The 23,773-nt window shown below is 44.5% G+C and overlaps 1 protein-coding gene across 2 annotated transcripts; it reads right to left on the bottom strand.

Moving 5' to 3' along the window:
* Positions 1-1,996: 1,996 nt before the first annotated feature.
* Positions 1,997-23,059, bottom strand: LOC110509860 (gelsolin). 2 transcript variants are annotated; one of them, XM_021591022.3, is made up of 17 exons: positions 22,796-23,009; positions 17,000-17,197; positions 16,537-16,691; positions 15,899-16,060; positions 15,370-15,519; positions 15,107-15,196; positions 14,840-14,972; positions 14,168-14,472; positions 13,711-13,844; positions 13,524-13,614; positions 13,293-13,319; positions 11,662-11,832; positions 11,367-11,541; positions 11,139-11,266; positions 10,981-11,058; positions 4,330-4,390; positions 1,997-4,134 (listed from the first exon to the last, which is right to left on the bottom strand). In XM_021591022.3, the coding sequence occupies exons 2-17, from the start codon at positions 17,190-17,192 to the stop codon at positions 3,965-3,967; spliced, it is 2,223 nt and encodes a 740-aa protein (XP_021446697.1). In that variant the 5' UTR covers positions 17,193-17,197; positions 22,796-23,009; the 3' UTR covers positions 1,997-3,964. The 2 variants fall into 2 exon arrangements, with proteins under 2 accessions (XP_021446697.1, XP_021446698.1); XM_021591023.3 differs by lacking the exon at positions 13,293-13,319 and having other exon boundaries at positions 22,796-23,059.
* Between the last annotated feature and the right edge of the window lie 714 nt (positions 23,060-23,773).

Genomic DNA, 23,773 nt, shown 5'->3' with positions numbered 1-23,773 from the left:
TCATCTCACTGTCTCTTCTGTCAGCCCAATGTCGAATCATCTCACTGTCTCTTCTGTCAGCCCAATGTCGAATCATCTCACTGTCTCTTCTGTCAGCCCAATGTCAAATCATCTCACTGTCTCTTCTGTCAGCCCAATGTCGAATCATCTCACTGTCTCTTCTGTCAGCCCAATGTCGAATCATCTCACTGTCTCTTCTGTCAACCCAATGTCGAATCATCTCACTGTCTCTTCTGTCAGCCCAATGTCGAATCATCTCACTGTCTCTTCTGTCAACCCAATGTCGAATCATCTCACTGTCTCTTCTGTCAGCCCAATGTCGAATCATCTCACTGTCTCTTCTGTCAGCCCAATGTCGAATCATCTCACTGTCTCTTCTGTCAACCCAATGTCGAATCATCTCACTGTCTCTTCTGTCAGCCCAATGTCGAATCATGTTCCAATTGCGTGCCAACACGTGCACAGAGGTTATCCACCACAGCCCTAGACAGCCTTTCACAAGTTGTAACCACGCCGGAGAGGTGTATTAGCGGTAAGATTCCACCAACATGGAAAGTGAGGAAGCCAGCTCAGCCTCTCGTGAGGATGAAATCATCCCCAAAAAGGGCAGCAATAGTTTTTTCTGTAATATGGAAGGGGTTCGGGTTTAAGAGGTCTGATGTTAAGCAAACGAATGTCCTGTGCAAAATGTGTCGAAAGAGAATTGCTACGAAAAGCAGCAGCACAACAAACCCCTTCCATCACCTGCAACTGAAACACGGTGGAATGCGTGAGACTACGCAATGATGATTCCAGTCGCCTGAGTCCCAAAACGTCTTAATAATTAAAAGAGAAGCTACCATAGCCGAAACCTTTTCAGACGCAATCCCTTATGACAAGAAATGTTTGAGGTGGAATGAGAATGGATGCATTGACCTATTACATGGCGAAATATATGGTTTCAGTCTTTACAGTAGAAAAGTCAGGCTTTAAAAAGCTGATAAGTACTGTTGACCACAAATATTAGCTTCCAAGCCGTAGGTATTTGACGGAAGAAGCGATTATACACTGCTACCGGCGAAAGAGTCGCAGAGAAGCTGGCTAGTGTTTCTTATTTTTCCACCACAGTCGATCTATGGTCGAGCAGAACGTCAGAGCCGTCCCGAAGTTTGACAGTCCACTACATCAATGAACACTGGAAATTGCGAAATGTCTGCCTCCAGACGTCTAACTTCCCCGATGATCATACGGGTGAAGTAATGGCCCAGGATCTCAACGACTCTGGCGTCGTGGAAGATGAGCGAAGACCAACAGGTGTACATGACAACTGACAGCAGGAGCAAAAAAACAACAACATTGCGCTTGAACAACTGGACCGGACTGCAGTGCTTTGGGCACAGGCTTCACCTCGCCATCGGTAAGTGTGACATTGGATAGTTAAAGTGCATTCAAAAAAGTTATGTTCAGGCCAGCTGTAGGCTAATGTGTTAGTAGTTGTCATTCTGCCAATCCAATAGCAAATAACCATAGGCTGTTTTTAATTATAACAAATGAACTAAATTAATTATATAAATTAAATATTCCAACAGCTAGTGGTCAACCATTCCTAAACAATAGAATAGACGTGTGGGTTTGTTAATTTGTTTTGCACAAATAGGCCATGAGGCCTTGTATATTTTTTTCTTTAAATGAAGAAAATTCCGTTAAGAATTATGTCTTGGCCTTTTTTAATTTGTTTAGCGAAAAACAAGATATCAAGATATATATTGTGAATTGTCCAAACCTCTGAAAAAAATGAGTAGATGTAGATATTACTTTTAGGCCATATCGCCCATCCCTATATCAAGTTAATATTTTCACATCCACATCATTAACCTGTACTACAAAACATGAACTTGAATGTTAGTGTGACCTTCAAAGCTGTAGCGTGTTCTTTCCACTATGATTCAACCTTTAAATAAAAAGTATATACACACTTGAAATGGTATACGATGGAGACAACCCTCAACACATCTAGTGTCGGTGACATTGGGTTTTTTATTGAAACAATTGGGGAAAACAATTGACAGGTGTGATGTGGTGGCTAATGAGAGTTATAGCAGCAAAGCTTTGGATTCCCGATGAAGAACCACATTGTAAGGCTGCAGACAGAGCCAGGCCAACATGCACTGACCAGTGAGGAGAGGAGTGAGACACCTAGAATAGAAGCACTAAGGCCTGAGAAAACCATTGACAGTTGTGGGTAGGCCGTCATTGTAAATAATAATTTGTTCTCAACTGACTTGCCTAGTTAAAGGTTAAATAAATAAACAATTTAAAGAAATGAAGGGTGCTCCTGTTGTGACACACCAAATAAAAACAAAACTGGCCTGGTTCAGTCCCTCTCCCCTGCATTCCTTTCCATTATGGCAGAGAACTGCTGCATTCCTTTCCATTATGGCAGAGAATCGCTGCATTCCTTTCCATTATGGCAGAGAACCGCTGCATTCCTTTCCATTATGGCAGAGAACCGCTGCATTCCTTTCCATTATGGCAGAGAACCGCTGCATTCCTTTCCATTATGGCAGAGAATCGCTGCATTCCTTTCCATTATGGCAGAGAACCGCTGCATTCCTTTCCATTATGGCAGAGAACCGCTGCATTCCTTTCCATTATGGCAGAGAACCGCTGCATTCCTTTCCATTATGGCAGAGAACCGCTGCATTCCTTTCCATTATGGCAGAGAACCGCTGCATTCCTTTCCATTATGGCAGAGAACCGCTGCATTCCTTTCCATTATGGCAGAGAACCGCTGCATTCCTTTCCATTATGGCAGAGAATCGCTGCATTCCTTTCCATTATGGCAGAGAACCGCTGCATTCCTTTCCATTATGGCAGAGAACCGCTGCATTCCTTTCCATTATGGCAGAGAACCGCTGCATTCCTTTCCATTATGGCAGAGAACCGCTGCATTCCTTTCCATTATGGCAGAGAACCGCTGCATTCCTTTCCATTATGGCAGAGAACCGCTGCATTCCTTTCCATTATGGCAGAGAACCGCTGCATTCCTTTCCATTATGGCAGAGAACCGCTGCATTGACGAGTAACTTCATACTGAACATGAAGTATTATAGATTAAGGCTATAATGGTTGTATTACTTGGGTGGGGTTATGTCTGGCAGTGTTTTACTGCATTACCCCCTGCCTCTGGTTCAGAAGATTGTACACTGAACAAAAATATAAACGCAACATGCAACAATTTCAAAGATTTTACTGAGTTACAGTTCATATAAGGAATGTCAATTGAAATAAATTCATTAGGCCCTAATCTATGGATTTATGGGCAGGGGTGCAGCCATGGGTGGGCATAGCCCCACCCACTTGGGAGCCAGGCCCAGCCAATCAGAATGAGTTTTTCCCCACAAAAGGGCTTTATTACAGACTGAAATACTCCTCAGCTTTTTGTGCGAATGCAACATTTCTGGTATCTTTTATTTCATTCTCATGAAACATGGAACCAACACTTTACATGTTGCGTTTATATTTTTGTTCAGTGTAATATGCTAAGTTCTTCATGTTGAAATTGTGAGATTCTGAATAGCGAGAAACAGTCTGACATTGTAGAAATACATTTATAGCATATCTCACACATAAAATATATTTAAATATCCATGCAGATTCCCTTATCTAAGCCTGCGGTTCTATTTAAGCCCTTATTATTGGTCACTTCCATGCTTATTTGCATATGTATAAAAGCTAATAAAGTATTATCAGGAGAGATTAATATAGTGTACCAGTGCTCTGTGTCAGCTCAACAGGTGTATGAAAGCCTGTTCTACTCTCTCAATATATATTTTTTTATTTATTCCAAAAAGCCTCCTTCTCCCACTGGCAGTCAGAGGTAAGGACGTTGGCAGGGCATAAAGGGTTCAACCATTGAAAGTCTCATGACTGGAGCTGCTCAGTGTGTGTTGTAGAGCCAGGCAGCAGGGTTAAAGGCGAGGGTTCAGAGCTCCAGCTCAGCCATGGCACGCTCCAGGGGGTCGCTGGTCCAGTACTCATGGTCCCAGCCCAGGAACCAGCCGGTGAACGTGGGTGGCTCGAACCCTTGCTTGATCTTCACGATGGGCGTCCTGCGGTCACGGTTGGCAGGGTCTGACTCAATGTAACGCACAGCTAGGGGAGGAGGGGTTTAAATGAGGGTTCTATAGAGAGCAGTTTTCCCAGTGGTAAACTTTTCAATCAAATGATTTTGGTCATGACATGAGTAATGCACTCAAAAGGCAGCATGCCATGTACATTCTCTATGGAAAACAGTCTAGATGATAATGAATGAATAATTAAATTCAGCAGTTTTCCATATTCACTTACCGGAGGCCATAGCCTCAGTCTTCTCCTCTTCATGGGCTTCATTCCCGATCCAGACAAACACCTAGAAGAGGATATTCAACCTACATTAGACTACGTACAGCAATTCAAATCAATTTAATTGGTTGTGTACATATATTTTGCAGATGTTGTCACGGATGTAGTGAAATGCTTATGTTCCTAGCTCCAACAGTAACACCTAACAATACTGTGGCGTACCGTGGACAAGCCACCAGGGGGAGACTCATCGAGGCCTGGTGACAGAGAGTCTACATCACACAGCGGTGGCTCCCTCTGCTGGATGTGCCAGATCTCGACGGGTCCTCCGGCCAAGACTAATTGAGGCTGGTGAGTAACCAAGGGGCTGATTGCTCACCAGCCATACGGGGCCCATCAAGCTACACGGGAGGGTTGGAGGTAGTAAGAGGTTGCTACTGGATAGACATGCTCACGGTCTTCTAGAACCAAGGGGCTCGGTGTTCTACACCAGAGTAGACAGCATTCCCCAGAGCCCAGAAGGTGGTAACCCGGAAGAGGTCTCCTGGAGGAGACTGGCTTCTTTTCTTTTCCTTTATTGTTTAAAATACATCAGTTTCAAGGGTGTTTATCACATTTATGTCAGTGTCTGATCTGTGTAAAAGTCTTGATCAAACCCCTTGGTCTGCCACAAGTGTTAGAGAATGCCGGAAAATCTGACAAAGTGGTCAGACCAGGGTTGACATTTACGCAGTATCAGCATGGACGAGTTGATAGCTCAGTTAGTTCGGGCCCAACAAGTGCAACAGTACAGTCAGGAACGAACGCTGGAAGAACCGTGTCTACAGAAGCCCGCTTGAGGAAGTCAGGAAGCTGCGAGGAGAAACGCAGACCGAATTGAATCCCAATCAGTCAGTGTTTAATCAAGCTAATGGAAGATGACCACTTCGAGACCTACCTCTGCACGTTTGAATGGACAGCACTTCGGGAAGGATGGCCCAAGGCAAAGTGTGTGAGTCTGCTGGCACCGCTCCTGTCCGGAGACGCCCATAAGACATATTATGACCTCAACATCGAACAGGAGGCTAACTACGGTTAGCGAGGGAGGTACTCAGCCGCTACGGGTACAACCTCCCCGTTATCAACAAAGTGGTCATGGATCACTTCTTACGGGCGTTATCTCATGACATGAAGAGGGCACCAAGCCTATGCGCGCCCCAGACCTTGGAGGACCTCTTGGGAGCCGTGGAGACGCACCAGAATACTGAGGCCCTGCTGAACAAGACGCAGGCTGACCCCACCACCGTACTCCCCAATCTGACAGTCAGCCGGGCTAAAGGACTGCAGACCCGCGGAGAGACAGACGGGGGAGAGTCGACCTGCCGCCGCCGACTCCAGGTGGATGAAGACCAAAGGAGGTGTTTTGAGTGTGGCTCCCGGGGACACCTCGCATGGAATTGCCCGGGTCAAGAAGAGTCGATGTTATCAGAGGGCCCTCGAGACGGAAGTTTACATACACCGTAGCCAAATACATTTAAACCTGGTAAAAATGATCTTTCTTGGGTCATTTAGGATCACCAGTCAGGTTACTAGGCTTCCTTGATCTCACACGGTTTTTCAGTTCTGCCCACAAATTTTCTATGGGATTGAGGTCAGGGCTTTTTGATGGCCACTCCAATACCTTGACTTTGTTGTCCTTGAACCCTCAGTCCAGCCTCTCTCAGTCTATTGCGGACAGTCTGAGCACTGAGGGAGGGATTGTGCGTTCCTGGTGTAACTCGGGCAGTTGTTGCCATCCTGTACCTGTCCTGCAGGTGTGATGTTCAGATGTACCGATCCTGTGAAGGTGTTGTTACACGTGGTCTGCCACTGCAAGGAAGATCAGCTGTCCATCCTGTCTCCCTGTAGCGCTGTCTTAGGCGTCTCAAAGTATGGACATCGCAATTTATTGCCCTGGCAACATCTGCAGTTCTCATGCCTCCTTGCAACATGCCTATGGCACGTTCATAGGGACCCTGGGCATATAAGGCTGTAACGTAACAAAATGTGGAAAAAGAGAAGGGGTCTGAATACTTTCCGAATGCACTTGATCCAAGATAGTGTAGTAGTGCAGATGTGTTTGTCATTGTCCCGTGTACATTTTTTCAGTCTTTTTAAAATATATTTAAATCTCTTTTTCCATTTTTAAATGGCAACCCAATGTGATACGGATCTGCTATTTTTAGACCTTATAGCTAGAACCTCCATCAGAAGCTAGCCATCAGATGCTAACCAGCTAATTAGCTACTAGCTATTTAGTTATTGTTAGCCACTGCTAGCGGCCTTTACCTTTAGCTCAGACACCAGCCACTTTTAGCCTGGATAATACCCGCCAGTCTGCATAGCGCGATATCAACCCTGAGCATACCAGACTGCTTTTTTATACTACATCACCAGATTCCTGCCGTAAGCTCTGGACCATTACTCCAGATCATCGCAGCTATCTAGCTGCTACTGAGTGGCCCAGCCCCAAAGCTAGCCTTGAGCCAGGCCCATCTCCCAGCCTGCTCAGTGGACCCTATGATCACTCAGCTACACAGCTGATGCCTCCCGGACTCTTCACTAACACGACTAGAAGCCACTACATCACCGATTCCTGTCATAAGTTCTGGACCTTTGCATCGGCTCATCGCAGCTAGCTAGCTGCTACCGGGTGGCTATAGTGGCTAACACCCTTGTCACGAAGCTAGCACCAGTTAGCCTCGAGCCAGGCACATCGCCCGGCTAGCAAACTAAATTACTCCAGCTACAATACCTCTTTTGCAAATTGGCCTTTGTCGACAAGAAGCCCCGCCGATCCATCACGACTGGTCTGCCAACGTAATTCCGTCCGTTGTGCCCTCAACCGGCCTTTGCGGGACGTAGGTGAAGATGCTTCTGCTAGCCCCGGCCTGCTATCTTTTTGAATGCTGTGTCTCCTGCTTGCTAGCATAGTAACGACTACCTAACGGCTTCCCTGTTTCATCTATTGCTGTTCACTGGACCCTATGATCACCTGGCTACATAGCTGATGCCTGCTGGACTGTTCATTAATCACAGTCCTCCATTTTGTTTATCTGTCGGCCCCAGCCTCCAACTCAGGCCCTGTGTGTAGTTTAACTGACCCTCTCTGCCCATTCATCGCCATTTTACCTGTTGTTGTTGTCTTAGCTGATTAGCTGCTGCTGTCTTACCCGTTGTTTTCTTAGCTAGCTCTCCCAATCAACACCTGTGATTGCTTTATGGCTCGCTTTATGTCTCTCTCTAATGTCAATATGCCTTGTATACTGTTGTTTAGAGTAGTTATCATTGTTTTATTTTACTGTGGAGCCCCTAGCCCCACTCAACATGCCTCAGATACCTATTTTGTCCCACATCCCACGCATGCGTTGACCTCATAACTAGTGCCTCCAGAGATGCAACCTCTCTCATCGTCACCTAGGTTTAGAGAGATTTCCATCCCCAAATACAACATTTTCCATCAAGATAGAACTGCCAAAGGGGGAGGAGTTAGCCTGCAGAGCTGTGTCATACTTTCCAGGTCTATGCCCAAACAGTTCTAGCTTCTAATTTTAAAAATAAATCTTTACAGAAATAAGTCTCTCATTGTTGTCACCTGTTATAGACCCCCCTCAGCTCCCAGCTGTGCCCTGGACACCATATGTGAATTGATTGCCCCCCATCTATCTTCAGAGTTTGTTCTGCTAAGTGACTTAAACTGGGATATGCTTAACACCCCAGCCGTTCTACAATCTAAACTAGATGCCCTCAATCTCACACAAATTATCAAGGAACCCACCAGGTACAACCCTAAATCTGTAAAAATGGGCACCCTCAGATATTATTCTGACCAACCTGCCCTCCAAATACACCTCTGCTGTTTTCAATCAGGATCTCAGCGATCACTGCCTCATTCCCTGCATCCGTTATGGGTTCACGGTCAAACGACCAGCGAACAGGCCTTTCTAATCGACCTGGCCCGGGTATCCTGGAAGGATATTGACCTCACCCCGTCAGTAGAGGATGCCTGGTTGTTCTTTAAAAGTAATTTCCTCACCATCTTAAATAAACATGCCCCTTTCAAAAAAAAAAATAGAACTAAGAACAGATATAGCCCTTGGTTCACTCCAGACCAGCACAAAAACATCCTGTGGTGTACTGCATTAGCATTGAATAGTCCCCGCGATATGCAACTTTTCAGGGAAGTCAGGAACCAATACACACAGTCAGTTAGGAAAGCAACGGCTATCTTTTTCAAACAGAAATATTTATCCTGCAGCTCTAACTCAAAAAAGTTCTGGGACACTGTAAAGTCCATGGAGAATAAGAGCACCTCCTCCCAGCTGCCCACTGCACTGAGGCTAGGAAACACTGTTATCACCAATAAATCCACGATAATCGAGAATTTCAATAAGCATTTCTCTACGGCTGGTCATACTTTCCTCCTGGCTACCCCAACCCCGGCCAACAGCTCCGCACCACCCGCAGCTACTTACCCAAGCCTCCCCAGCTTCTCCTTCACCCAAATCCCGATAGCAGATGTTCTGAAAGAGCTGCAAAACCTGGAACTGTACAAATCAGCTGGGCTAGACAATCTGGACCCTTCTAAAATTATCCTCCGCCATTGTTGCAACCCCTATTACTAGTCTGTTCAACCTCTCTTTCGCATCGTCCGAGATTCCTAAAGATTGGAAAGCTGCCGCAGTCATCCCCCTCTTCAAAAGGGGAGACACTCTAGACCCAAACTGTTACAGACCTATATCCATCCGGCCCTGCCTTTCCAAAGTCTCCGAAAGCCAAGGTAGCAAACAGATCACTGACCATTTCGAATCCCACCGTACCTTCTCCGTTGTGCAATCTGGTTTCCGAGCTCACGCTCAAGGTACTAAACGATATCATAACTGCCATCGATAAAAGATAGTACTGTGCAGCCGTCTTCATCGACCTGGCCAAGGCTTTCAACTCTGTCAATCACCGTATTCTTATCAGCAGACTCAATAGCCTTGGTTTCTCAAATGACTGCCTCGCCTGGTTCACCAACTACTTCTTAGATAGAGTTCAGTGTGTCAAATCGGAGGGCCTGTTGTCCGGACCTCTGGCAGTCTCTATGGGGTACCACAGGGTTCAATTCTCAGGCCGACTCTTTTCTCTGTATATATGTATATATAACAATGATATAACAATGATGTTGCTCTTGCTGCGGGTGATTCCTTGATCCACCTCTACGCAGACGATACCATTCGGTATACATCTGGCCCTTCTTTGGACACTAACAAACCTCCAAACGAGCTTCAATGGCATACAACACTCCTTCCGTGGCCTCCAACTGCTCTTAAACGCTAGTAAAACTAAATGCATGCTCTTCAACTGATCGCTACCCGCCCGAATAGCATCACCACTCTGGACGGTTCCGACTTAGAATATGTGGACAACTACAAATACCTAGGTGTCTGGTTAGACTAGGCTCTCCTTCCAGACTCATATTAAGCATCTCCAATCCAAAATTAAATCTACAATTGGCTTCCTATTTCGCAACAAAGCCTCCTTCACTCATGCTGCCAAAATACCCTCGTAAAACTGACTATCCTACCGATCCTCAACTTCGGTGATGTCATTTACAAAATAGCCTCCAACACTCTACTCAGCAAACTGGATTCAGTCTATCACAGTGCTATCCGTTTTGTCACCAATGCCCCATATACCACCCACCACTGCGACCTGTATGCTCTCATCGGCTGGCCCTCGCTACATATTCGTCGCCAGACCCAATGGCTCCAGGTCATCTATAATGATTTGCTAGGTAAAGCTCCGCCTTATCTCAGCTCTCTGGTCACCATAACAACGCCCACCCGTAGCATGCGCTCCAGGTATATCTCACTGGTCATCCCCAAAGCCAACGACTCCTTTGGCTGCTTTTCCTTCCAGTTCTCTGCTGCCAATGACTGGAACGAATTTCAAAAATCGCTTAAGTTGGAGACTTATATCTCCCTCACTAACTTTAAGGATCAGCTATCTGAGCAGCTTACCGATCGCTGCAGCTGTACACAACCCATCTGTAAATAGCCCATCCAACTACCTACCTCATCTCAATATTGTTTTTATTAACTTTTTTTCCTCTTTTGCACACTACTTGCACATCATCATCTGCTCATCTATCACTCCAATGTTAATTTGCTAAATTGTAATTACTTCGCTACTATGGCCTATTTATTGCCTTACCTCCGTACTCCATTTGTACACACTGTAAATAGATTTTTCTATTGTTATTGATTGTACGTTTGTTTATTCCATGTGTAACTCTGTGTTGTTGTTTTTTGTCGCACTGCTTTGCTTTATCTTGGCTAGGTCGCAGTTGTAAATGAGAATTTGTTCTCAACTGGCCTACCTGGTTAAATAAAGGTGAAATAAAATAAAAACACCTGTATGTATATGTATAGAAATTATGGACACTATATGAATAGAAAAGGTGTGTAGAGCAGTAGTTATATAGGATGAACCTTGACTAGAATACAGTATATACACATGAAGTGGGTAAAACAGTATGAGAACATTATTAAAGTGACATTAAAATGAATCTGTTATCCACTGTGTTACTGTTAATACATCTCCACACTTAATCATATTCACATCTTAGAAAATACCACATGCTAATGTATCTACCTGATCCCACGTGTCCATGATCATGACATCATCGGTAGCCAGATCCTCTTGGGTCATCTCCCCAGGTACCTCCTCAATCTGAGTGGAGGAAACCAGGAGCATTAGAAAGACCAGGTTAATTAACCACGAATGGCTGAAAGTAATAATATGGGACTCACAATGAAGTTTCCGGTCTTGTTGGAGCAGGCAAAGAGCCTGGGTGGATGGGCGTCCATCTTGTCCTTGCTTCTCAGTCTGGAGGAGGTGCGGTATGCTGCCTTCCCTCCCAGAGCCTCCCAGTAGTCATCTGCACAGAGACACACAGCAGGCAGTTGGTTAGGGCATGCTACAGCCAGCCACAGAGCAAAGAAAAGCCTATGTTCATTGCCACAATGTACAGTACATACCAGTCTCTCCACCCTCAGACAGTTCTGAGGAGGACACCCCCAGAATGTCACAGAGCTGCTGGGTGCCATTTTTCTCAGTGTCACTGGCCCCCTGGCCCACCCACATGAACGAGGCTGCTGGGGTCACCAGGAGGAAGGTGTCGTTGGAGTTCAGGTTGGAGGACACAGCATCAACCTAGAGGTGGATGGATGAAACATGGTGTGTGGAAAATGACCACGAGTGTCATGTATTTAAATATAGTGCAGTTGAGTAGCTAATTTCAGAAAAACAGGGCACTATCGCCATGTTACTCACCTCCACAGCTCTTGTGCACCCTGCAGAGTTGGAGCGCACCTGGAAGAGTCGTGTTTCTGCAGGAGCGGACTGACCCCCGTCTCTGGACGTACCTCCCTTGTACACCACCATGGGCTGTCCCCTGAACAGGCTCATGAGGTGAGCTGGCTCCTTGCCCTGGACTACTCTCACCTGGACCACAGAGCAAATTACTTAACAAACATCTATACTGTTGTGATGTACAGCAGTTGGACACATTGTTAATCATGGTGATTCATGCTGGATAATTTCACACAAATAATTGTCTGTGCAATAAGAAATTCTGAGACCAAATGTAGAGAAAATCAGGAAGCAGTGGATCTTTGGAAGAATATAATTGTAGCCTTGCATACGTCTACAGTAATACCCCACAGGGTGGCATCAGTGAGCTCTGAACAACAACAGGGTAGGAAAACTCTGACAGAGTTAAGTGTTCCATGGCGCTCCCTACCCTAATCTCCCAGCATACTGTGCGCCTGTCTGTATGTCTAGCTGTCTGACAGCAGGGCGTCCTGTTTGCTGGATGCAGCCAGCTTGCCTCGTCATCCCCCAGCACAATGGGGGCCTTCTCTCCCCTCCCAGGCCGATGGACTGTGTGGCTATCTCACTGTTCAGTCACTCAAGAGTGTGTTTATTCTCCTCTCAACACCATTCCTGAAAGTTTGGGACCTGCGTGGGCCTGCACAAAGCCTAGTTTCAGATTTTTTTTCTCCCAAAATTGGAGACTGCTGGACGGAGGGTTGGAGCGCATAGGTGCATATTGAGTGAAATAAGGAGCCTCTGTACTGAAAACTTGTGAGGCAAGGTTCCATGTTTATTGTGCTAACTTATTTCCATGCATTAAGTTAGTCTAAATGCTGTTTATTTTGCATGACTATGAATTATGCTGTTACAAATGTATGGGAGATGACCTGTGTCATCAGCGTTTCGACTTCAGGGACAGTTGCTTGGAACATTAACAGATTTGTGCTGGAAGTTTTCACCCTGGTGGGCTTCTACACAAACTTAGGATCACTGTTAGTCATGCATTAAAACACATCAATAACATAACTACGCAGTGCACGGCAAACATTTTCACACTGTATATAGACAGGAGGGTGAGACACTGACAGGCATAGACAGACTCACACAGACAGACACACAGCAAGAGATGGTCACAGACATTCCCAGAGCATCAAACCTTATACAGAGCCAAGGCATGATCTAGTTAAATCATAAAGAACTGCAGCATACAAGACAACCTAGAATCACTGTTGGCCTCTAGAGAACCTATGCAATGGTCCTTGCTTGAGTAGAACTAAGTTCTTAAGGACAAGCAAGAGAGCTCTTTCCCCCCACTGCAGGCCAGAAAATAGGCTGGTCTGGGAACAGTAGTATGTGTCAGAGTGGTCGTGAGTGGCGCAGCGGTCTAAGGCACTGCTTCGCAGTGCTAGAGGCATCACTTCAGTCCTGGGTTTGATGGTGATTCTACAAACTCCCTCATAAACATGGCTTTGGAATGTCCTGTTTGATTTCTCTGTAAACACATTGAGCCATGTCAGTTAAATACACAGATTCTAAGTCCCCCATGCCTGGGCTATGTACTGAGTCATGCAGCCCTGGCAGAGGAGTACCTGGGTGGTAATAGGAGCCCCAGCAACCTGGAAAAAACAAAGAGTCAGGAAATGACAGGAAGCAATGAGAGGAGGAAAAGGGAGAATGATCGGACACACTGGTAAGGAAGGAGGTTACTGGGCTGAATACAGATGAGGCCAAGAGGAAAGTATAGAAAAAAGGAATATGCGATGGGAAAAGAAAGCCACTTCTTCCATACACAAACCCACTCACAAACACCCACTCATTACCTGCACAGGCCCACCACCAAGCTCATCGTCCAACTGGGCACCCAAGATGGCTGAAGCACCAATTTCGTCCTGGGAAGAATCACTTCCCTGCCTGAGAAAGACTCCAGTTAGCATGCAAAATATCTCTTATGATAGTTTCTACTGTTTATTTTCCATCATTTTAATTCTACTTTAATGTCTATCTTACCACATGTAGATAATGTGCCCTTGGCGTCCTCCATGGTGATAGTTGTAGAGGATGATGTAACTGTCTCCCCCATAGAATTGTCCGTGTGTGGAGGGGTCCACTTCCACCTTGTCTGATCCCTCAATACGCCAGATCTGTACATGAACATACACACGATGTGACCCCTAGTTGTGGCAGGCTACTGAAACAAAGCTGTATATGTAAATACAGTGTGTATCATGCATAATCATGTCCCTCTCATTTGATTGCTATCTGTTTTACTATTTAATATCCTTCCTGTTTTGACTGCATCTGGCTGAAACCCACACATGACTGCCTCACAGAATGCAATTACTGTATAATAGACCTACTATGTAAAGTTGATAGTTGCTAATAGCAATACATAGTTACTCTAAGAAAGATTAATGGGAAGGCTTGCTGTCTACACATGCTCCAGCCCCTCCTCTCGTCCGCTCACCTGCTTCTCTCCGTTGCCCCCGTCCACCATGCCGTGCTGGGCAGCCATGGCAGGGGAGTCGTGGAGCGTGGCGGCATCGAAGGACACCTTCGCTATCTTGGCGATGCTGTTGGAGACATAGGCCACACCCAGACCCTCCGTCTGGTCCTTGTCACGCCAGTTCTTGAAGAACTGCTTGAAGAGCGGCGTCTCTCCCATCTCCGGCAGGATCTGCACCTGGGTGTGTTTGGGGTAGCCCATCTTCTTGATGAACTCATCTGCTGCTTTCATGGCTGCCTTACGCTCCTCCAGGTTGGCTTCTTTGCCTGGGTGAGAGTGTGCGGGAGGGAAGAGAAATACAAAAAAATAGGTTTCATTAATTAAACCACTTAGAAACTCTAATGACTGAAAATCAACATCTACGTATAACTGTCAGCATGGTTGATAACAGAGGACCATTATCTTTTAAAAGAAGAACCCCCTTCTAGTTGCATCATATCATCTCGGAGGGAGTTCATGTGACACTGTTCAATGTCTCATTCTTTAAATGTGGTCTGTAATGCTACACTTTAAGTGTTACCAAATGGACATGAAAGCAACCATACCATGCCAAAACAAGTCTAGCTATTGTGCTTTAATTGACTTGCTGAATCAGCTGATGATAATATTTGATATTGGGTGACCCCAACAGACCTTTCCAGACGAAGATCTTGCCATCAGAGCCATGATCCAGGATGAAGCAGTCGCTGGACTCCAGTGCACTCTGGGAGAATGGGTTCTCTGCTGCCACCATGGACATGGCCATGTCTCCACTGCCATTGGACACCTGGGGGAAAGGAGGAGAGACAGAAGAAGAGTTGTGTTTTTCTCTTGATAGCCACAGGTGAATGTGAAAAGTCCTCATAATGCAACTAGACCAGTTGGATGTTCGTTTCAGTGGTTTGTTCACTGTTCTCCAACCTTGTACAGTTTGGCCATTTTCCTGTTTGAGGCATCTGCTTTGATGTCATCAGAGGATCCTTCAGGCAGGTCTGATTTATCTCCCAGAACCTGAAGACGCACAGAGAAAATCCCTTTTAGATATACTTCAGAAAAGAAAACAATAATTTTACCACAGCTGGAGTTCATTCAAACATCCATTATACATCACTAAACATCATAATGGACGTCAACAAATCACAGACATAGAGAGAGTTCTGTTCTTTAGTAGTTTATGATCTCACCTCTATCATCTTGTCTCTCTCTGCCCCCTCGTCACACACGTACACGCGGGCTCGCCCACTGCGCTCGTTGTCACGGATACCCTTGGCAACCTGGGTGGCCTTCAGCTTCTCAAAGCGGTTGCTCTGGGAGCCACACCACTGGTAGATCTCCTGTGGGAGGAGACAGGGATACACAACACAAAGAGGAATAAGCTAAGGAGCTTTTATTCATTTTATTTGATTATTCTTGTTTTGTTTTATACTCTTTGATGTACGGTGTTCTTGTTTTTTTGAAAGGCGCATAAAATTCCATGTATTATGATTTATTATGATTATTATGTGGTCAGCATCGACCAGGAATTAGTTTGCAAGAATTTCAAGTACAATCTCTCTATTAAATGTTTATATTTTATTGTAAGCAAGATATAAAACTTACATTGTACATGCTTCTCTGTTTTATCATTTAAATGTGACACCAACGTTTGATGACGCTGTGTCCTATATGAAACTTAAAAGTCCCCCTGTCTCCCTCAGGCTGATGGTAACTCACGCTTCCCAGGTCCAGGATGAAGCAGTCTCCCTGGTTGAAGCTGTCCCAGCTGACAGGCACCTCCGTTGCCCTGACAACACGGCGACCTTTGACCTGCAGCACCCGCTGCATAACCACCTCGTTGGTGACCACATGTTTGAACCCAGATGCCACACCTCCTTTCTAAAACAGTGACAAATGATATGGTACAGTTATTATGCAGGTAGCCTAGTGGTTAGAGTGTTGGGCCAGAAACCGAAAGGTTGCTGGATCGAATCCCTGAAAAGATAAAAATCTTTCGATCTGCACCTGAACAAGGCACTGTTCCCCGGTAGGCCGTCATTGTAAGTAAGAATGTGTTCTTAACTGACTTGCCTAGGTAAATAAAGGTTCAATTAATTTTAAAAAACATTTAATGGAATCATTCACATTTCTAGGACACATTTCGCCATACCATTCCAATTTCTATGAATTGTATGGAGGAATACTTTATTCCCATTAAAAGGTTGATTAGGTTGGTTACTCCATAACCATTCAGGTATAGACTACTGCATAGTGCATAACAATAACCCTGCCTGAGGTATGAATGCAATATCATGTATCATGGACAGGATTGTAGCAATAATGGCAAAAGAAAATGATCTCAAATAATATCTCACCAAGTACTTCAGTCCAGCCTTGAAGTAACCCAGGAATACTTTGGACTCATGTCCCTGGACCTCACGGTACTGGATGGGTTTACCCCCCAGATAGTCATCCATCTGGACTGTGAAGATGGCTGCTGCTCCACTCTCATCCTGGGTGCAGAAATCGCCTGGAGCAGAGAAACCACAGATGTTACACACTGAATTACAACATTTTGCTCTCAGGTCTATCAATGGAGGCCCAACCCCCAATGGCTGCTTAGTCTGCTAGATTTCACAGATGTCACCGATTACTATTTCCCTAAAGCAAAACCCAATTGATACATACCGGTACAATGAATGAACCTAGTTTGGGCATCACTCACTTAGCAGAATGTTATGGGAAATGTTCCCGTTCTAGTAATTATATTTCTATGACCTCAATCATATCCACCAGGCTTTGTAATGCAACCCATCCTGCTCCTGGTTTTGTCCTCACCCAGCCAGAAGTGCAGGTCATACTGCAGGTTCCCGGAGCGCTGCTTGATGGTGTTGAGGACCAGGTAGGCATCTCCCGTGTAGAAGCTTCCATACAGGTTCTCTGGCACGGCCACCAGGTCAAACTTCTCAATCCTCCACACCTGCAGGCCCGCCTGTTGGCCAGCCTTCTCAAACTCAGGATGGTACACCATGCTGCCTGCATGGAGAAATCACACACACTGGGTTAGAAGGTATGGATGATGTATAGAAGATCGTTGTTAACCAATTATAGTTAGGATTTGACAGTTACTGCTAAGAGAAATGGGTTATTCTGTGAGGACTCTTTCAAAATTGATCTAGTGAAAAACAATAAACGTCAATCTTTAGTATTTGTGGGTATAGTTTGCAGAGGGGAGCCACTCCCTTTACTCAGAGATGTTGCCATGGATATAACGTTTCAAGTAGTGAGTTATTAATGTCCAGTTGGTGTAATGACTCATTGGTGCCCTGTGCTCTGGGTGTTTCCTTCTCTCTCTGAACAGGAAGTGCTGTGACTCAGTTTGGAACAGACAGCCCCAGCACTGGTGCCACCACAGGACGATATAGGACGCTGGTGGCACCTTAATTGGGGAGGACGGGCTTGTGGTAATGGCTGGAGTGGAATAAGTGCATTGGTATCAAATACATGGTTTGATGCCATTCCATTTGCGTTGTTCCAGACATTATTATGAGCCATCCTCCCCTCAGCAGCCTTCACTGCAGGATGAGTGTGTGTAGAGAAGAGAGGGGAGACTCCCCAGGAGAGACCGAAGATGAACTACAGCACAGTGCACACACACAGCCCAATGAGACTGGTCCACAAATTTCACACTTCATTCATATCAGAAACAAAAAAGTCAAGAGGAGCTCTATTAAAAGCTTCAAGTGGGTGCCTACGCTCAGTGAGATTACCACCTACTGTACTTGAGGTAATTTTGGCATGTGGCCATTTTTTTGATTTTGAAGACATTAGCAGTATATCCTGTTGATGTCTAACTGGCAGACAACTCCTTCCTCCTATCCTCTTTGCAGGTCACTATAATGACCATAGAAAAGCATTTCCAAAATGTCTGCCAGTTGTCTAGCTGCCAGGCAATCATGCCTCAGTTGGTTCCTGTACAATAGCCCTGCCACACATTGTTTCCATAGCACCCAGACCCGTAAGTTGTTGCCCACTGAGAGGAAAGTGTCAGACATCCTATATTTTTTAATCTTTCGTAAGCAGTGACCAATCAAGATAAGTGGTGACTTCATCCATTTTCTAAAACACAACAGTTAAAGAAGAACACTTAAAATGACTATTACTGTAGGCCCACATCCACACAGCATAACACACCCTGAATCAATTAGATCCACACTTAACGTTCCAGACAGCTTACACAGGCTGTTCTGTGCACCTAAATAAGGCTGTGTTCTGGAGAGAACACAGCTTCTAAAAACACAGCGTTTTCTGCACCGCGGTCAATCTGCGTGCCTGTCGACTCTAGACTCCAACTCATTTATTTAGAAAAAGACTGTGGTTTGAGCAGGCTCCTTCTCAGTTTGTATGACTAACCGTCAGCATCAGAGCAGGCCTTGCCATTCTTCTTGACAGCCCACTGGCCACAACCATGGAAAGAATCCGCTCGTGACCTTGTTTGGGAGAGAGAAGTCGTTGGTTCAAAATTCATGCAACCCTGACCCGAAGAATCTGGGGTTCCTTTTTCTTCGGTCTCTTCTCCTCTTTTAAACCTTTGACTTATTTCACAAACAGCCACACATTATTTTTATTCTCTCTTTTCTGACATGAAGAGCTGGTAATAGAGAGAACAACAGCTGCAGCTCACTGTGTTTCCATGCCTCCGTATATTTGCATTGCGGGAAATTCCTCATGGCAAAATGTGTAGAATAGCAGGAAATTAGCTCAGGGATTCTTGAAAGTTGGGACAATCCTTGTTCAGCAGGGAAACTTGTTTTTATAATATATATTTTTTTATTTTGTTGCATTATTTGAGCTTATCATTTACACTAAGGGCAATCTTATGAGAAAAATATTTGTTTTGGGAATTTTCTAAATACTTTCAATATGATTAATTTCCGTGTAGGCACTATGGCTGGAAATGCCTTTGTCCGGACCAAAGGATGCCAATTTCAAACTCTCCAAAACATTCTAAAAACCGGAAATAATGGATATTAACTTAAACATGATTTGATGTAGTTTCTTGCAATAGCCCTCTGTGCCTTTAAACAACATTTCTCAAAAAACTGGGATTGCTAAAAGAATCCGTCAGATTTGTCAAAAATCCTAAATGAATCAGGGATGAGCAGGGTCATGTATAGCATAAGGACCCATTATTCATGTCCTCATTACATGTAGTGCAACAAGACCACTCATGGTCTATAAAGTTCTCTACTTTTGATAGATTTAAACAAACAATATTGGAATCACCATGGTCACAACCATAAACTGTCAATTCCATCAAATGTATTTCTAACGTCAACTCTGTTAGAGAGCTGAAAGATCTGATAGAATGGTTGTTTTTATTGGAGATTTTTAAATTAATAATTTTCCATACTGTTTATATTGAACTTTTATTTTTAGAAGCAGAAATACACTATATTCACAAAGGCACCCCTGCAAATTAGTGGATTTGGCTATTTCAGCCATACCAGGTGAATCAAATCGAGCACAAAAGGGCCTCCCGAGTGGCGCAGTGGTCTAAGGCACTGCATCGTAGTGCTAGAGGCATGACTACAAACCCAGGTTCGATCTCCGTGATCCGGAGTCGCATAGGGTGGTGCACAATTGGCCCAGCATCATCTGGTTTAGGGGAGGGTTTGGCCAGGGGAGATTTACTTGGCTCATCGCCCTCTAGCGACTCCTTGTGGAGGGCTGGGTGCCTGCAGGCTGACCTCGGTTCATCAGTTGAACGGTGTTTACTCGGACACATTGGTGCGGCTGGCTTTCGGGTTAAGTGGGCGGGTGTTAAGAACCGGGGTTTGGCGGGTCATGTTTCGGAGGACGCATGACTCGACCTTCGCAGCGATGAGATAAGATCAAGGGTTAAATACAAAAACAACAATAATCGAGCACACAGCCATGCAATCTCCATATTGGCAGTAGCCTTACTGCAGAGCTCAGTGACTTTCAATGTGGCACCATCATAGGATGCCACCATCAAGTCAGTTCATCAAATTTCTGCCCTGCTAGAGCTGCCCAGGTTAACTGTATGTGCTGTTATTGCGATGTGGAAACGTCACCAAAGTGACGCACAAGCTCACAGAAGGGGACCTGCCTCTGGAAGCACAAGAACTGTTGTCTATGCCGAGCAGTCGTACACAAGCCTAAGATCACCATGGGCAATACCAAGCGTCGGCTGGAGCGGTGTAAATCTCGCCCCCATTGGATTCTGGAGCTGTGGAAACGTGTTCTCTGGAGTGATGAATCATGCTTCACCATCTGGCAGTCTGATGGACAAATCTGGGTTTGGCGTATGCCAGGAGAACGCTATCTGCCCCAATGCGTAGTGCCAACTGTAAAGTTTGGTGGAGGAGGAATAATGGTCTGGGGCTGTTTTGAGTATGTTCTCAACTTAGTCACTGATGGCTAACCCCCTTAAGATTGTCAATATTCTGAAAAAAATATTTGAATTACTATTGTGCAAAATACAGTATGATTAAAGAATTGAATTATCTATGCCACTGCTAGCTAGGCTACACTAGCAGAGGTTACTATGTGCATGTTATGTTTCAACACAAGCTACACTCACTCACTTCTCTAATGATAATCTGCTCTGTGTTCTGGCCAGAGACCCAGAGGGGGTAGTTTAGTAGACTCCACACCCCACAGGAGGGAGTATAAATAGAACAGGTCATGTGACTGCTGGTCCCAGCCTCATTGGCACATGGGAAAAAGAGACTGTGTTACTCCGTGCAAAATCTCAGGACCTCAGCAAGTCATAACCCCTCCCTCTTCTCCACAACCACGTAAAAGTGAGTCAGTCATTCCAGGATTCTCACCCCCAGAGACTTGCTGCTGGCCTGCATATGGTGCACTCCTCCCCCGTGAACCAGCCCTTTCCTCAGTATCAGATGAACTGAAGAAAAGCTTCTGGGTTGGCTGGTGCAAAGCCTTCAAACTGGGAAGGGGGATGCTGGATTTGATCCACTGCATTGAACTGATAGCTGTTTCTATAAACCAATCGTGTGATTACATTGAACAAATGAGGAGAGAGGATGTTTTAGAATTTTTCTGTTTGGATGTTCCCTAATTTTTGCTCATCGATCAGATCTTAGAGTTCAAGGGTTACGTTATCAAATCAATGCATAATGCATTGATAATCTAAAATTCTGTTTGCAAGATACATTTCTCAGCACTTAGTGGAGGATTCAGGGGTGACTCATTTTCTCCACTCAGGCTCCTCCCTCAGGCCTCTCCTTCAGATATCCACTCATCCACACACACAAACATTCATGCTACACATATTACATACTGGTCTCTCTCTCTCTCGGATAAAATAATCAACACACACAGATAAACACACACACTAATGATTGGTTATTGTTCCAGCTAACAGTGGAATAAAGTTTGATAAAGTGAGTCACATGGGGATTAGGTTTGCTGAAATCTGTGGTGTCAGACAGCTGGCCTTGGTCTGGGCCCTCTCATAGCTGTGTGTGTAAGATTTAGACACAACAATTCCCCTGCTGACTGAGTGCCAGAGTGCTCTGTCTCACACACACAAAAACAGTTTTTAGAGTTGTGAGTGTTACTATGGTGTCTACAAAGTCCATTTAAAGATAGGAGAATGCCCAGCTGTTGATGGGATATGCCCAGTAGGCCTAAACAAATGGGCAATGTGTGGCATTTGATTGACACGCCCTTTCTCAGCCTTTTCAACAATATACATTAACAAGAGGAATATTTTGATATTCCAAAATGAAAAGTGACCAGAAATAATGTAAGAAGAAAATCTTTCTAGAATTTGTACATATAAAATGTCTATACAAATGTAAATAATGTTGTAAAAAAATATTTTCTTTTTCTTAAAATATAGTTTACTTTACACTACAGGGGCAGCATGAAAGTATAGCATACTTAATATAATAATGGTGTTATCAAATATATTGTGTTTGATGAGCTTTTCTTTTTGCTCTCTTTTTTTGGCAAATGTCATTGCTTTTCCTATGTTTTAATCCACGTTTTCTCGTCTCTGTCCATATATGGCATCCTTAGATATCATGATATGGCAATGCTCAATTTAAATAATTGTGTCTATGTTAACATTTGGTCATTCATAACGATGGCTGTTTTACTCCAATTACGCACATTTGCGAACAACAAAGCAACATTGACGAAATAGAGGTCCCATAAACAGAAGGGGGGAAAAAAATACTCGACCCCCCCCCACGTAAAGTTGCTGCAAATAGTGTCCAACCAACGAAACATCCCAGGTAGTATAGAACTGACTGCAAATTTGGTTTTCAGAATATATCTCGTAGCCTATAATGATAATCGAAAGAATATAAAGGTCCGGTTCTGGTTAAAACAAAGCTTTTAAAAGGCTTCTACATTTCTGCATTGATTTGAAGCGTCATTGTAACAAAGGCACCGGAGGGGCGGTCCACAATGTCTACGTAGCCAATAATGATAATAGAAAGAATATAACGGTCCGGTTCTGGTTAAATCATAGCTTTAAATGGCTTATACATTGCTGCAATGACTTGACGTGTCATTGTAACAAAGGCACCGGAGTGGCGCTCCACAATGTCTAACATTAAAAATGGCATTTCTTACCTTATGCTGTCTGATTTAGACGTTTTCTAGGCCGCGGCGGGTATTTTGTTGATGAGGGACAGGAGAGGGTTTAATTCGACAGGACTATGTTGCTTGGCAGGGTGTATTGGTGCGTCTGGTCTAGCCCGGGCAACTCCCCTCTATGTCATTAACAGGGCCTCCCCCACCTACAAATGGAGTAACCTGGCATTTAACCCCACCTTGTCTGGATGACAACGAAAGATGACAACGCAGCATGATGGTTGACTATTACAGCTGCGTCTTGCAGATTCTCTGTTTTTAATGGATTGTTTGAAAGCACATAATTAAAATGACCCCTCTTTTTCTCAGTGTTATACATCCAAACGTGGCCATAAAACACTGAAAAACGATTAGCTTATGTTGCAGTTTATTTTGACGACACTTTGATAAAAAATATCAAATATCCCCTTTTGATTTACCTAGGCCGTCATTGTAAATAAGAATTAATAATTTGTTCTTAACTGACTTGCCTTCGTAAATAAAGGCACAATAAAAATAAAATAAAAATACCTCTTCACTGTTGGAGAGTCATTATGAAGGCCAGTGAAGTCTGCCTGTTGGAGAGTCATTATGAAGGCCAGTGAACTCTGCCTGTTGGAGAGACCATGGCACCATCTGCTGGTAAGGCTAAAGTAGACTCAGAAAACTAAAGTACAGTCGTGGCCAGAAGTTTTGAGAATAACACAAATATTAATTTTCTCAAAGTCTGTTGCCTCAGTTTGCATGATGGTAATTTGCATATACTCCAGAATGTTATGAAGAGTGATCAGATGAATTGCAAAGTCCATCTTTGCCATGCAAATGAACTGAATACCCCAAAAACATTTCCACTGCATTTCAGCCCTGCCACAAAAGGACCAACTGACATCATGTCAGTGATTCTCTCGTTAACACAGGTGTGTGTTGACGAGGACAAGGCTGGAGATCACTCTGTCATGCTGATTGAGTTCGAATAAT

This window comes from Oncorhynchus mykiss, chromosome 29, assembly GCF_057628025.1.
Source record: "Oncorhynchus mykiss isolate SJ-2025 chromosome 29, ASM5762802v1, whole genome shotgun sequence".
Classification (NCBI taxonomy): Eukaryota; Metazoa; Chordata; class Actinopteri; order Salmoniformes; family Salmonidae; genus Oncorhynchus; species Oncorhynchus mykiss.
The sequence above is the reverse complement of the archived record's forward strand: the minus strand, read 5'-3'. Positions and strand labels throughout refer to the sequence as shown.

Bases quoted from the DNA above. Each gene is read 5' to 3' on its own strand.
- LOC110509860 (XM_021591022.3), bottom strand. From the start codon at position 17,192: ATGGTGTACCATCCTGAGTTTGAGAAGGCTGGCCAACAGGCGGGCCTG. The intron at 14,973-15,106 runs GTTGGAGAACAG...CCTTTCCCCCAG, and splicing joins AAATGGCCAAACTGTACAAG to GTGTCCAATGGCAGTGGAGA. The intron at 4,391-10,980 runs GTAGATACATTA...ATCCTCTTCTAG, and splicing joins TCATGGACACGTGGGATCAG to GTGTTTGTCTGGATCGGGAA.